At 57.7% G+C, this 15,264-nt stretch overlaps 1 protein-coding gene across 1 annotated transcript in view; it reads left to right on the forward strand.

Moving 5' to 3' along the window:
- COL13A1 (collagen type XIII alpha 1 chain) overlaps positions 1 to 15,264 on the forward strand; it is an 80,086-nt gene that overhangs the window by 22,651 nt on the left and 42,171 nt on the right. Inside the window, exons 11-14 of the mRNA XM_086679884.1 lie at positions 1,628 to 1,693; positions 5,238 to 5,345; positions 7,671 to 7,697; positions 8,328 to 8,363. Of these exons, the coding sequence (XP_086536010.1) occupies positions 1,628 to 1,693; positions 5,238 to 5,345; positions 7,671 to 7,697; positions 8,328 to 8,363 (237 nt within the window). The remainder of the gene's footprint in view (positions 1 to 1,627; positions 1,694 to 5,237; positions 5,346 to 7,670; positions 7,698 to 8,327; positions 8,364 to 15,264) is intronic.

Here is a 15,264-nt window from a genome sequence, read left to right on the forward strand (position 1 = left end):
GCCCCTCAACCGAAGACAAGAAGAGGGAGAGAGCAGTAATAGAAGGCTCCAGAAGCACCGTGGCCACGGAGTGCAGCAAGCCAATGACGATGGCAGTGTAGGGCACAAGTCAGGCCGGGAGGAGAGTGGATTTGGTTGGGGGCTCAGCTGACGGACAGGGAGAGGCAGCTGGAAGTTTATCTGGAAGTTTATTTATCCTAGATGCAGGGGGCATCTAGGGAGAGTGCTCTGGTGGTTCTCCGAGGGGCTTGCAGGCATGGTGGGGTGGCAGGCCTCCAGGCCCACAAGATAATGGGGGACCTGGGCTGGTCCCTGCCCCGGTTCCAGCCTGCAGCATCCCAGGGAGGGAGGGAGGGGAGGGGTAGGGAGCGGAGGGGTGGAGTGCCCTGGGGCGGGGAGCAGGGCCCCTGGTGTGTGTGGACTTCAGCCCTCACGCCCCCATCGCCCTGTCTCTGCCACCTCGGTCCCCTCCCATACCAGGAGCACCCAAGCGGCACTTTTTCGTCTCTGCGCTCCAGTCAGATCATTACCCTGAAGGTTTGTGGATTCTGGAAGGACTCTGGGCCCCTCTCTGCCGAGAGGCTCCCTGGACGCAGAGCCCAACGTTGCACGTCCCCAGACCCCACAGTGGGAGGTGGCTGGGCTCTCGGGGCGGCCGCAGTCCCTCCAGGCAGCAGTGACCTAGAAGGGCCACAGCTGGCCTCCCCTCCTCAGCCCAGGGAGCCCCCACTTCTTAACACTCATCCCGGGGGCTTCGTGTGAGTGAAAATGCCTTCAGAAACGGGAGGTCAATTATGTGCCATCTTCGCTGTCACACGGGTTCTGACCACTTCCCGAAGCCATGGGGTGCTCAGTTTTGATTGGTAGGGAGACTGAATGCAACGAGAATTTCCAGAAATGAAAATCACATCAGATAATGTGATGGAGAGTTGCCTCCCCCCAAAAGTGGTTGAACATGCTGGAGACATCTTTGCCCAGCCTTTATTTTCCAAACCCACCGGCCCCCGGGGGGGGGTGGGGGAGGGACCTCAGTAGCACTTAGCCTGTGCCCACATCAGCCACACCCTCGGTCGGCTCAGCCCCTGGGAGCCCAACTTGGCACGGCCCCTGACCGTCCTCCCCAGATTTGCTGACACCAGCCCTTCTCGTTCGACCCAGAGGTTGCCACAGACCAGCTTGGCTTCGAGTACCAATGTAGCCAGTCCCGTGGCTCCCCACCGGAGCCTCTGTGTGCTCCACCCTTGGCCAGACAGCCCCCATCCACCCCCAGGGACAGGAAGGGACAGCAGTGCAATGGTGGGCTGTGTGTCACGAGGCCTCTACGGCCCAGCCGAAGAGGCCCACTCTCCCGGGCCGGGGGTGCTGCTGGCCAAACCCCCGAGGGCCGCTGCCCTTCGGGGATGCCGTGCCATCCAAGGGCAAGCTCGGTGCTGCACCCCACGAGCCGCGAGAGGGCCCCGTCCACACCTTCCCTCACTGTGCCTCATGCTCACTAATCACTCTTCTCTCTTCCTCTCCTCCCCTCCCACTTGGCCACCCTGCCTTCCTGGCGACATTCGGCATCCTTCTGAACATCTGCGATCTTTGGCCTTTGCCCTCTGGCCTTCCAACTCATCTTTCTCCTCAGCTGCTGCCTCTCCTCAATTCAGTGCGACTGGCTCCACCCCCAGTCATAAAAAGGCGGACCTTCCAGGTAGACACCTTCCCTTTGTCCAGACCACGAGTGGCTTCCCCAGGGGCTTGGCGGGTCTCCCGGCCCCGACGGGCCAGCAGGGACGATGGACTAAGCCAGAACCTCACTCTACTTCAGTTACATTCGATTAGACAAAGACGGACCCACGAATGTCATGGACGTAGAAATACACAACACCCAAGCCCAGGAGATCCACAACTGTCACACACCTCTGTTCCTCATAACAGTCACCAGCGACAGCCACCACTGGGCTTGTGCGTTGCACAGATGTGACTTCATCTACTTCTTTCGGCGGTTTTATGACTTAGGCATGATCATCCCTATTTATTACTATTACTATTATTATTATTATTATGAGGAAGTCACGGTTCGGAGACAGTAAGTCAGTTGCCCAAGGTCAAGCAGCCAGTAACTTACAGAGCACCCAGCTTCTCGGACTCTTATTAGCTGTGGGCTTTGGGGCAAATTGCTTAACCTTTCTGTGCCTCAGGTGTTCGTTTGTAAAACGAGGATAATAGCAGTTCCTACTGCGCGGGGGTATTGTGTGTGCAAAGCACTCGGCATTGCTCCTCGCATTGTTTCAGTGCTATGATTAAATCGAGGCTCTGAGAAGTAAATTTGTGCCCAAGGTCACGCAAACAGCAAGTGGCAGAATGGGAGCCCGGCAACCGGGTCTTCAGACCCCACCCTCCCGGCTCGCTCAGTTGGACCCACACCCTTTATATTTAGAAATGGATCACTTAGCACCTGATCGCTTGTAACCTGAGTCTGAGGAGTGAGGGAATTTGGAGGGGGAATGTGGCCCACGACCAACAGGTGTAATGGCTATGAGCAACTGCTTCCTTCTTCCTGCCTTATGAACCCAAGGCGGCTGGGAGAGGACCAGGTGACCAAGAACGGAAAACAAGAGACCACAGAGCTGGGAATCCAGGCAGAAGCATTGCAGCTTGATTCCAGGCCAGGCAGCCCGCGGCTGCCGCTGATGCCCCTGGCCTTCCTCACGCTGGGCAGGAGCTACCCCCAAGGCCGTGGGCATGCTGGACGTGGCAGGGCTCGGAGATGCTCCCTGAAAGCCTGACGGCAGGGCCTGGAGCCACCATCTGGCCATATTCAGGAGTCACGAGCCCAGAGGCCAGCGTGTTGAGGCACCTGGCTGCACGAGGCTGAAAACTCACTCCAATTAACAACTAAAAATACAGAGGGACACGTGATGCATGTGCCACCCGAGCCCACATATCCCATTACAGCGGCCAAATCCTCGAGAGTCTCCATGTGCTCCCAAGGCTTACTCCAAGCGTGACTCTTCAGGGGGCCCCCCGGCCGCTCAGAGAGGCACCAGGCCCACCCCTCTGTCATCCCCCCGCACCCCAGTGTCAGACCCCATTCCAGAAGAGCTGTCTTGCTGTCAGAATGGCCATTCGCCTCAACCCCCGAGAGCCACCTCCTGGCCTCTGTTGCTTTAGCTGCTGTAGGCTGAGCCCTCGCCGGGCCCCAGGCACTGCTGTAAGAATGCCACACGGATTAGCTCTTGTAATGTCACACCAGTCACCCGCCAGGGCGGGTGCCGTCATCGTCATCCCCATCTTACAGATGAAGAAATTGAGAGGGGCCCAGGCTTCGATCCAGGCCACTGCGTGTTACTGCCTCCCTTTTCAAGAGCAGGGCGCGGGTGAGCCAGAACTTTCTGTGCTGCCCTGACCTGGTTTCCGGAGTAGGGAGGGAAGAACGGGGGCCTCTCCTCTGCTTGGTGCAGGTTTTGCCCGGAGAATAAGATTTTTATGCTGTCGGCCCTCATGGGACATAGAAAGGCTTGTCCGTTTCCTATCGATAAACCAGTATTGATTTTACAGGCTCTGTAACAGGCTTAAACGTTGGGTCTAACATCTGCTGACAGAGGACACTGTATGAAATACGATGTACTTAGCAGATGGCGTTGGAGGTCACTCCCAAAGTGCAGAAAGTTGGACAGTGAGTCGTTTTTTCTGGGGGGGGGGTGCTTATTTGGAATGAATAAGAATAGTCCGGAGTTCCAAGTTTGGGTCCTGGCTCCCCACTGAATTCTCCACGTGGCCTCCGTCAGGGAGTTCCACTTCTCCAAGCCCGTTTTCTCTTCTGCAAAACGCGACTTGTGACCCATCGCTGCCCCTGCCTCCTCCACCATGGACGCTCCACGCCCTCCAGCGGCTTCTCAGAGCGGGCAGCAGGACGAAACCCCGGGTCATCTGCGCCAGCACGTCCCGGCCAAGGGAGGTTGAAGCAGGTGCTGCTAGGATCCCACAGTCCTCCTTCTGAAGCTGGGCGCCCCCACCTGGACTCACCATTTCCTCCTGTGGGAATTGCCGAGAGCACACTGAAGCCGCACCTCCGGCCGCCTGTGTCCCCCTGCATCCCAGCCTGGAGCTCTCGCACACCCGCCCGGCCATCTGCAGGGATGGGCTCCCTCTCACAGGAGCTGGGCCCAGATGGTCCGTGGGGAGGTCGCTTAGAAAATAATATGACAGCATCGGCCTAGATCTTGGATGATTCGGCTTGGCCCCCAATCCCATGATCTGGGTCACATGGCCAGGCTCTCTCCTCCTCCGGGGGGGGACCCGATGCCACCCCTAGCTCCCTGGGCCTTCGGTCCACCCTGGGCACAGGGACGGTGGGTGACAAATGCTGGGCTCAGAGCAGCTGACTGAGGAGTAGGGGTGGGGCAAAAGAACACTAACCGAGACCCATATGGGCATAAAGCACTTTACGGTTTCAAAACTCAACCAAGTTCAGGGTTGCCAACTCAATTGTCCTGTGAAGCCAGGCACAGATCATGTAGGTGACAGAAGCAGGCCTCACGCAGGAAGGATGGGGGAGGGGAAACCCAGGCCACCTGGACCCCGGGCTCGGTCCGTGATCACCCGTAGGAATGTGGGCCTCGAGGGACAGGGCTCTCCCTGTGCCATCAGAAGCCCCCAGCCCAAATGTTTTACATAAAATCACTCACCCAGTTGTTTAGTGAGCCACACCAACTTCTGCGGCCTGTGACCTAAGGCCCTCCTTTGACCGTCCGAGTCAGACAATCAGACAGCAAAATCCTGCGGCAGGAAACGGAAGCAGGATTGTACTGCTCTCCTTCGATGCCCGGCGGGTGGGTGTAGAGAGAGGATGTGACCGTTCACACGGAGGGAGGAGCCGAGGCAGGCCAGGCTGAGGACCACCTGGGCTGGACCCCGGCCATCTGACCAGGCCGCAAATATGCTCGAGGTCAGGTGGGGTCTTCTCGCTCACTCCTCTGCCTCTGGTCCCGGCAGGGCTTCTGCTCGGGGGCCAGCTGCTCGTGTGGCAGATCCTCTCTGGACCCCTCCTCTTGGGAGCCGAATGTCTTGGCCGTCTCCTTGCTGCCACTGGTCCCTGCATGCAGCCGCCACCACGGCATCATCACCGTCACGCCCCACCGCCTTCCCACCAGAGCCCACGATAGGGCCCTCACCGGGTGCATGGCACTGGGGCGGGAGCCGTTCCCCAGCCCTGAGGGTCTCCCTCTAACTCTCATTTCCACCAATCTCAGGGCGAACAGGGCCAGGCCGGTATCCAAGGACCACCGGGGCCACCAGGCCCCCCTGGACCGAGCGGACCTCTGGGGCCCCCGGGACTGCCAGGGCCCATGGGGCCACCCGTAAGTATCTCCTTCCTCTCTCTACCACCTCCTCTCCCAAGGTTTGTCCCAAGAATTCTCTGGAAGCATCCCAACTTTGCATAACTGACAAGAATCTGGGTCCCCGCCTAACAGGCAGAAACACCTTGGCAAGGCCATTGGACGTAGGCGGGTCACGCAAGAAGCTCCCCATCCCTGCCCAACTCAACTGTTGAACTCTGGTTCTGAAAACCCAGCTCCTGGGGCCAGGCCTCAATTCCAGTCATTGCTTTCCAGGCAGGGAATCACTAAGAGGTTGCCCCTTTCCCAGCCTCGGCAGAGAAGAGCTTGGAAAGAAAGTTCCCAGGGCCGCCTTTGAAGGCTGTCCCCTGACCCCTGGGCTTAGAAAAACCTGAGTTGGGGGCAGTGGGTTCTGAAGAAGGTAGCTAAGGGCCATCTGACCACCCGGCACCCTAATGAATATGCCTTTGCTGCTGTATGTGGGTTTTGCACCCCTGGGCCGCCTTCCAGCCAATCTGGATGTCTGGTAAGCCAGGGGGACCCTGAATCAAGCCTGAGGATTGGATCACTGCTGTAGCCAAGGGTGGTCAACAGGTGCCCCCTCCAGACCAGACCACGCTCAGGCAGTAGGTCAAGCCACCAAGGTTCCCAAGCCTTGGTCAAGACCCCGCTCTCCTGGCCTATTTAATGCAACAGAGAACCAGGGCAGAATAACCTGGACTTCTTTGCAGAAAATGGGTCCTCTCAGTCTTCGAGGTAAGACTAAGGCCATATGTTTCTGAAGGGACAGGGTTAAAGGCAACATCTGTTCAACATGGTTTATTCACATGATTGAAAGAAACCTTTATCCTTCTTATGCCAAAAGCATCATACATTCATTGAGAAAAATTTCGAAGACGGACAAAGTGTTTTAAAGCGTCTATTTTGCCCTATGCATAGAGTTCCCCGTTATTAACATTTCGGAGGGCCCTTCCATTTTTCTCCTTAGACGTAGCGGCACTCACGCATTTTCCAGGTCCGCAAGTGTGCTGAATAATATAACGGTTTGTGTCCTCTTATGTTTTTTACTTAATATCATAAACCACTCCCTTCCCTATGGCCGAAGTCCCCCGTGATGTGGATCTTAGGGCTGCTGCTGGGCCTATTTACAAATAGTTAATGAGTTCCTTCTGTAATATATAGCCTTGCCCATAAATGTGTGTGTGCATCTCTGATTCTTTCGCTGCAACAGATTCCCAGAGGTGGGGAATTGCTAGGTCAGCGATGTCCCTGCCAAATAGTCCTCGATGACAACAGCTACTTTCCAGGTCACTCGGCCACAAACCTGGGCCCCTCAGCTGCTCTTGCCACCGATGCCGAGGTCCGGTGTAGCTGAGGTTGCTACCAATGCCGGGCAACAGCCCTGGCCGCCCAGGGCACCCAGCTTGGCACCTCAGCAATGTGAAAACCTAGCTTGCCAGCTCTCCCGCCCAGCTTGACCTCCACAATAGATTTTAAATATTTCTGTTTTGGACCCCGGGGAGAAATATTAGTCTCACTTCTATGGGTTTGGAGATGGGAAAATGGAAACCCTGAAAGGAAGTGAAACTTAGGGACCTGAACCCAACCCAGGCAAGAAAACCAACAAAGTACTCAAAATCTACTTCTTTGACGACCCCTACCCCAACGTATTGGGTTCCTACTCACTGGACCCGAGCCAGATGGTTTTCTTTGTTAGGTTGTTTATAAAGAAGAAAAACCAGGAAGCATGTTTTGAAACCAATTGAAACAGACCAGATTTGGGCATCTTGGTTTTCTTCAGCCCACGTTCGCTGCCCACACCTACGCCCCAGACCACAGTGGAGCCACAGCCTTCCTTCGCCTCTCCCTTGGGCTCCCGCGGGCCCTGGGCCCACACCACCTCCCCACGGCTGACTGCCGTGGTCACAGCGCCCTGGGGCAGAAGGAGACAGAAGGCTCTTCAGGAGGCTGACAGGGCCAAAGAAAGGCAAAACCAAGGCTCTGTTGGGCAAGGTCGGCTTCCCAGGGAGGGGTCCCAATTAGGAGGCGGGTGGGCGGGGACCTGGACCAAACCACACTGTCAAATATTTTCCAGTGGGCGGGCACAGCAGAGATGCCCACGGTGCCCACATGGCACCAAAGAGGCCCTCGAGCCTGTCGTCCCCGTGTGCCCTCGGCAGGTTTCAGATACCAGTCCAGGATCTTCTAGACCCGCTCCCTAGCACATCCAGAACTCATTATCGCTGCTCGGGCCCTCCCCTGGCCCGGCCTCCACCGCGCACATGCCTAACCTGCACTGTCTCCCTGCAGAGCCCATCTCCACTCACCCTGCTCTTGCCTCCACAGGGCTTACCTGGGCCTCCAGGACCAAAGGTGAGGGCCCTTTGGGGTGACGCACTGAATGGGTGGGAGCGCTGTCTGCGGGGGGAGACTCGGCGCCTAAGGCTGCCGAGTAAGGAGCTGAGAGGGACCTCAGTGAGGGACGGATCACGCCTGGCTCGCTCCCAAAGCGCCACTCCCCTCTTGGGAACTGCCTGGGTCCCCTAGGCATTGCACACTTTTGTGTGCAGGCATGATGACGAGTATGGGAGCCGCGGCCCCACCCTCCGAGGAGCTTAGAGTCTGGCTGGAAACTCCAGCTTGATGCCCGGGGCACTGTCACAACGTCCCAATAAAAGAGCGATTCACCTGGAGTCAGAACCGGAAGGGACCTGCAGGGTCATCGGGTTTCTAGTGAGACCTGGTGTGGAGGCCCAAAGTGTCAAACAGACTCTCCCTCTGAAGCCGGGGACCCCGGGGCTCTGGGGACAAGAAGTCGCAAAGCACTGACCGCGCCCAACCACGTCGCACGTGTGTTTCACAGGAAGCAGAGCTATTGATCCAGGGTTGGCTGGAAGTCGGGAGGATTCGCAGTCGTTGAGAAGAGGAAGGGCACTGTGAGGGCGACAGCGCGAGCCAGAATTTGGGAAAGTCCCACTAACGGTCTTCTCTTTGTTCCCCCAGGGAGACCCAGGAATCCAGGGTTACCACGGCCGAAAGGTAAGGAGGAGTGGGAGGGGGAAGGAAGGATCTTACCTCCCGCCCCCCCTAGTAACCCAAGTGGGTCTTCACCATGACGCATGCGGGGTCAGGACTTGTGCCCATGCGTGTTTGCACACACGCTTGCCCAGTGTGAGCCTCACACTTGTGAGGTTGGCTGGACAGGAGTTTGCGTCTCCACTGGGGGGAGGAGGAGGCTCAGAGGGGCAAGACCTTAGGTGATGAGTGGCCCAGCCAGACCTCAGACTCAGGTGGGTCCCCTACCACCAACTGGGGCGGGCCCTGTATCTGTACCAAGGCAGTCAGGTTCTCACTGGCCCCCTGAGGGCCTGGTAAATGGGAACAGATTACCAGGGCCTGCCCTGGGCAGAGCTCCATGCTGAGCATGGTGGGGAATATGGAGGTGGGGTCCCAACCCCGCTCTCTGGCAACTTGCAGTCCAGAGAGACAGAGATTCCTGTACAAATAATCCTGGTGAAGGCAGGTTGTGCTAAGCTACCATCACAAAGCACCGTGTGAATATGGGTAGTGGGGTAGAGAGATTCATCCCAGGCTGGGAGGCGTTTGGGAAGTCTTCTGGGAGAAAACAGCCTGTGGGCTCAATCTTGGTGAATGGGTGGGCGTATCGGTTATCCGTAGCTGTGTAGCAAACCGTCCCAAACTTCCTGGCTTCAAGTGGTAATTTATTTCTCACTCTGGTTCTGTGGATTGGCCATCTGGGAGTTCTGCTGGTCTCCTCTGGGCTCGCTCGGGCCGTTGCGTTAGACGATGGGTGGAAAGGCCAGAGAGGCCAAGACGGTCTCATCCACACGTTTGGGGGTTGGTGCTGGCCGTGGTCTGGGTGTCTCTGTTCTCCCCCGTGTGGCGTTTCAGCCATCGGCAGGCTACACAGGTTTTCTTACAGCATGGCAGGCCCAGGGCAGTGTTCAAACCCGCAAATATTGAGAGCACAGAGCTTTTCCAAAGCGGTCAAGGCATCACACTTTCTGCTATCCTATTGGTCAGAGGAAGTCACGTGGCTAAGTCACGCGCGTCAGTGGGGTGCTGGAGGACACGCCGCCTCCACTTCTTGTGGAAGGAATAGCAAAGCATCCATGGCCGTTTTTAATCCACCACGGTGATCCTTCAACCAGCAGATCTGAAGGGACATGGCACTTTAGACAGGGAGACAAGTTGAGCAAAGGCCCAGGGGCAGTCATTACAATAACGATAATAACTTACAAATGATGCTAATAATAGCCACCACTTACTGAATGCCTACCATGTGCCCAGGCTGTCCTTCAATGTGACCTGCGTTATTTCTAATCCTAAAACCACGCTGCGAGGCTGGTACTATTCTTTTTTTCTTTTTTTTAAATGCTTATTTATTTTTGAGAGAGAGAGAGAGAGAGAGAGCAGGGGAGGGGCAGAGAGAGAGGGAGACAGGATCTGAAACGGGCTCTGGGCTGACAGCAGCGAGCCTGACGCGGAGCTCGAACTCATGAACCGTGAGATCGTGACCTGAGCCGAAGTCGGACACTTAACCGGCTGAGCCGCCCAGGCACCCTGAGGCCGGTGCTACTCTCCTGTTTAACAAATGACACTGAGGCTTGCCCAAAGTGTCATGGCTCCTCAGGGACAGAGCAGGAACTCCAGCCCAGGCCTGGGTCCTTCCCGTGGTACCACCTGCCACAAGGAGCCTCATGCAGCCCTCTAGACCCAGCGCCAGGAGAAGGAAGGACGCAGGAAGGAGAGGGAGAACGAGAAGGGGGAGGGACTTGGGAACGGGAAAGATTGCTCTGGAGAAGCACATTCCTCACACTCTATAATCGGGCGGCTGCCATCACCGCACTGTTTTATGGGAGCTTGGCGGGGGGGCAGGGGGCCAAAATGGCAAGACCTGAGAGACCTTTAATTAGTTCTGCACAAACTGAGAAATTTGTGTTGTGTCAGGAAGTGGAAATTATAGCCTCTGCGGTTGCTTCCATCCACACACACAGGCTTACAAAATTTGCTGCCTCCTGGTTCCGTGCAGGCAGCCAGAAGTTCCCCCAGAGTCACCGCGATGCCAGCGGCGGGGAAACCGTGTGCCACGGCAGGCATCTGCATCCGCGGGCCCACTGGAAATCTGGCTCATCCAGAAAGGAGCTTGGGGGTCTATTTTTCTGAGGAGGGAATAGCCTCAGCTCAGGGCCAGGTGTCAAGGGACTCTCAAGAGGCTACAAGTGCCCATCCCACTGCCCCAGACCCACTGGGGCTGTGGGTGTCTCGAGCCAGTGACCACCATATTCAGGCAAAAGTTTGCTTCCCGTCGGAGCGCCGAGACAAGGATGCTGGTGCCCAGGGACAGGTGCCCAGGGACTTCCCATCTCTGGTTTAGCCAAAGTCCACGTGCTCCCTATCCCACCGGTCCTGACCGTGGCCCGTTAGAGCTCTGTATCCCCCCCGCGTACAGATGAGAAGTTCAGAGAAGTCAGTCCTTTGCCCAAGGTTGCACGGCTGCCGAAAGATCATGCTGGAATCGGAGGCCAGGTCTCATGAGTCCGAGCCCAGGGGCCAGTCTTCTGGCCCAGACACAGAAGTGAGTGTCTACTCAGAGGGTGTCGGCCTAGGCTAAGCTAGCTGTGCACGGGCTGTCTTCCCTGTGCCTTCCCTGGAATGTGGAGGCTTATCCCCTGAACTCCTTCTTGTGTCTATCTACCTATTGTCTCTTTTCCTCTCTCCTCCCCTCTGTACTTGGAAGGGGGCGTGCAGAGGAGACAGCTGGATGCTGGTAACAGGCACCCACCCCAGCACCCAGGGAGGAGTGAGCGCTGGCGGTCGGAGCACCATACCGGGGCAGAGGCCGTAGGACGGCCCCTGTGTTTCGGGTGCAAGGGGAACCCATGGGGTAACCGACAGACCCACGTCTGCTTCAATTCTCCGTCCTGGCGACCTGATACACAGGCAGGGAGCCTTTCTTTCAGCATGGGTGGAACTGAACTCTTAGCAAAGATGTTTCGTGGCCTGCAGAGTTTGCTAATGATCGGTTCTGCCCACCACCGCCACCCCTGGGCGGCTGGACCAGGCCTGGCATCCCTCTCAGTGACCAGCCAGGCCAGCAGGCAGTCTCCTTCCCTAGCTCCTTAGGATCAAAGCCCAGGGTGCCAGCAGGCCCCATGCTGCCCCCACCCCGCTCGGGACCAGCCATGCTGCCTAGACACTGTGAGTATTATCGTGTACCCATGTGGTACCGATTTGATCCAAATTTATGACCACCGATCTGCTTTAAATGTGTCGTACGATGCAACGTGTGTTTAAAACATTGCAACCTTGGCTCTCTCTCAAGGGGATCGACGGGTATTGTCAGACGGGGTATGTAGGTCACAAAACCTGGTGAGAGCCTCTCTCTAAGCGTGTCGGAGCTGGTCCATCTGACCCGGCAGCAGGGGGTGCACTGGCGCGGGGCGGTCAGCGGTAAGCCTTGGGGTCTGCATGAAGGACCAGGACTGAGGCACACAGTCCCTCCCCGCAGGCTAGGGGCCTTGCGTTTTCAGACCAGGGGAGGCAGGCTGGGACGGCCCCCTGTTAGAGCAGCTTCCAACTGCGGTCACTCCTTGCGGAGGCTGTGGGGCTCCCAAGGGACATCAGCTGGGCCCTAAGGTGGGATGTCTAGGGCGCTGGGGTGAGGGCGAGAGGAGCAGACGCTCTCCTACCCGGTCCAAGTTGGGCCCCCGCCGTTCGGCCACGCCGGCCCTTCCCACACTCCTCCAGTCCTTCTCCGACAGGGTGTGATCATCCCGGTCTGCCAGTCACAGCAGGGGGCCGTGTGGGTGGACACATTTCTGTAGAAGGACCGCTAGTATCATTAAGCTGCCTCACCGGGTCTTTTCAACACGCCAGGCTGCGTACGTGGCACTTTGCATACATCATGTTCCTGGATCCCTATAGCAACCCTGTGAGGAAGGTTTTATTCTTAACCCTAACTTACAGATGAGCAAACTGAGGCCCAAAGAGGTGAGTTCCAGAAGGTCCACAGGCAGGAAGTAGTAACCCAGTTCTGTCTGATCCCCGCGTCTTTGCCATCCTTGCTCTGAATGACTTTACTACCTGGGCCTTATGGCAGGGCGGTGGGGGGCAGGGGTGGGGGGTGGCCATGATTTCCGCTAGGCCCTCCTCCCCCAGAAGGAAGACGGGTGGGGGTGGGCTGATCTCCTTCCCATGAGAAAAGGCTGTGGCTGGATTCAAGCCTTTCTCTGAGCTTCCCAGGCTCTCTGCGAGCAGAACTCGGGGGCCTTGGTGCATTTCGGTCAAAGAGCCCAGGAAGTGGAGCGCTTTTTGTCCATTGGCCTTGATTCCTCCTCCCCCCCCCCACCCCCCGCCCCCCCGAATGATTGCCCCAAGGAGTTAGCATGGTACCAGGCCTTCAGTAAAACCAGGAGAAGGCAGCTTGTCTCAGGGCCCCACCACAGCTATGCCTGAGACCCCCCCTTCGCACCCCTGTGGCTCTCAGAGGGCCTGAGCAACCCCAGGCTCCACAGGGCACTCACGTGCAGCCCCGGGCTCCATGCCGAGGGCAGCCGTGGCTGCAGGAGCCTTCTGGGGTGGGGACAGCACTTTCTTTCACAACCATGAAATCCCAGTGGGAACATCCAGACTGTTTCAGTTAAAGCAGATCAGGGATCCCCGACATAGGCCTCAGATCTGAGGCCTCTCGGGGACTGGGAGTCTCACCCCGCCGGCCTCCAGCCCCTAGCCTGTGCTCTCTGGGCCCTGTTTCTCCCACACTCCAAAGTCCACAGATTAATTAGAGCTGACTTTTCTTTTTGGAGCTAACTACAAAATCAACCGATCTCAAATCGAGATTACAAGCCAGCCGCCCTTCCAAAACCCTGGCCTTCAATGGGGCGCCTGACCCCGGTAATTCCCAAGATCACTTCCTGCCGGTCCTAATTACCGGAGGGCCTGGCATCCCCCTGGTTCCAGGCCTCTCCTGTCTGGAGCTGGCTAGGGCAGCGAAGAAGGAAATGAGCTGCCTTTTCCTGGAAGGGAGTCCTAGGAACCCTTTAGAGGAAAGAGAGACATTAGCCCTCCTCACCCAGCTTTCCCAGCCCGGGAAAGGGCCCTGGGCCAGGCCCGAGGCCTGAGCCGCCTGCTGGCCTCCCCCCACACACCCCCACCTCCTCCCTTCCCTGCAGCCTTCCACTCCCCACACTCAGACAGGCCTTCCTCCTCCCTGCAGAGAACAAAGAGTCTGTGTGTGGAGCTGCTCTGCCCGGGCCCTCCCGCCCTCCGGCTGCAGAGGGAGCTTCACGCTAGGGAGGTCCCTGCATCACCCCACACTCCTCTGGCCTGACCTGCGCTTGGCTGGGAGCTGACCTTGAAGCCCCCCACCTCCCTCCAGCCTATGTCTTCTTGCCAAGTCCCTGCCCCGCTTGTTCAACAAGCAGTAAATCACCAATTAAGAGGCTGCTCCCACGGGACAGGAGCGTGGCCATTTTGTGCTCCAAGGAGCCGGCTTTTATCCTGTCGTCTCAGTAAATGATGGGTCCCTCCACCTGGAAGTGGGGACCAGAAAAGAAACCCTACTGATGCCACAAGGTGCTCCTGTACAAGGCCCAGCTGGAGAGTCAGTGGCCTCATAAAAGTCAGGGCTAGGGCAGGCCTTCAAGGTCATTGCAGGCAGCCCCTGCTCTACCCACCTGTGCTCACCCAGAGCTTTCTAAGCCACAATGATTGGAATCTACCCCTTCCCGGCCAGCAATCGGGCATTGGTTCTTGATAGCCTCTTGGGTCAAGAGCCAGCCTCCCAAGTGGTGGGATGTCCCGGCCTGGGGGTCGCTGGCCTGCTCCCACTGCAGCCTGTGCCATCCATGCTTTGTGCACCTGGGGCAAGACTTGGGGTGCCCGCCTCCGCAGCTGCAGGGTGGCCCAGCAGGGGTCTCCAGGAGCCCGTTGGGGGAGCTCCTGGGGCCCCCTGGGAAGACAAGAGAAGGCAAATATAGAGGAGTTAAATTGGGGATCTTGGACTTGGACACACTTTGAGGACTCCCTCCGCACCCGAGATAACGACACTAGTAAGTTAGTGAATCGAAATTTAGCACAATTCCAAACTTAAACCCTTTGAAGGGGAATACTTTTAATTGGAAAGGAGGAGCTTGTAAATCTGCCCCCACAAAGACACACGGAGGGGAAAAACTGTTGGAACAAAGGTGTCGTGGTCCCCCTTTTAGCGATAGCCCCCAGAAGCTCGCTTCTCACTCCCCGCAAACAGGTGCCCTTGCCCACAGCCACCCTGAAGTCCTTGACAATGACTCACCCCTGTCTCACCTCACAGATCCAGGAATCGGTGCTTCCGAGAGTAGGGCCAGGCCAGTCCCCAGGGCAGAGGTCAGGCTGGGGTAGGCCCGGCTTGATGAGAGTGGAACGAGCCTGCGGGGTGGGGTCAGCGGGGGGCGCCCCTGCTTCCTGCCCAGCAGAGGGGTGGGAGTGAGGGAGGCCTGAGATTGGGATCAAGGGAGCCTGGGTCGCCTGCAGAATTAAAAGACTTGACCCAGAGGGGAGGGAAGGGGCAAAGGTCAGCCACGCTAACGAGGAGGGCTGCCTCCTTAGGCTCCAAGGGGCCCAGATTTCCCTGGAGTGGATGGTTTTGTCCTTTCATACGAGCTGGCACGGGCTGAAGACAACCCCAATTAGCCAGAAACCTTCACTCGCTGGTGTCACTGCTTCCGCTGAGGTTGGAGACAGAAGCCCAGAGGCGGGGTTTGGGCAGACCCGCCACCCCCCTTCTTGAAGCATCAGCAGGTGTCCCCCCGCCCCCGGGTAGCAGGGAAGGAAAGCAGAGACCCACTGAGACCCCTCCTAGACCAGCATTTTCCCCCCACAGCTAAACTCCCACCCCGACAGCCTCGTTCTGGAGATGCCAACAGACCCAGGGGCCCCT

The sequence above is a fragment of the Puma concolor genome, chromosome D2, assembly GCF_028749965.1.
Source record: "Puma concolor isolate L17-30 chromosome D2, mPumCon1.1.hap2, whole genome shotgun sequence".
Taxonomy (NCBI): domain Eukaryota; kingdom Metazoa; phylum Chordata; class Mammalia; order Carnivora; family Felidae; genus Puma; species Puma concolor.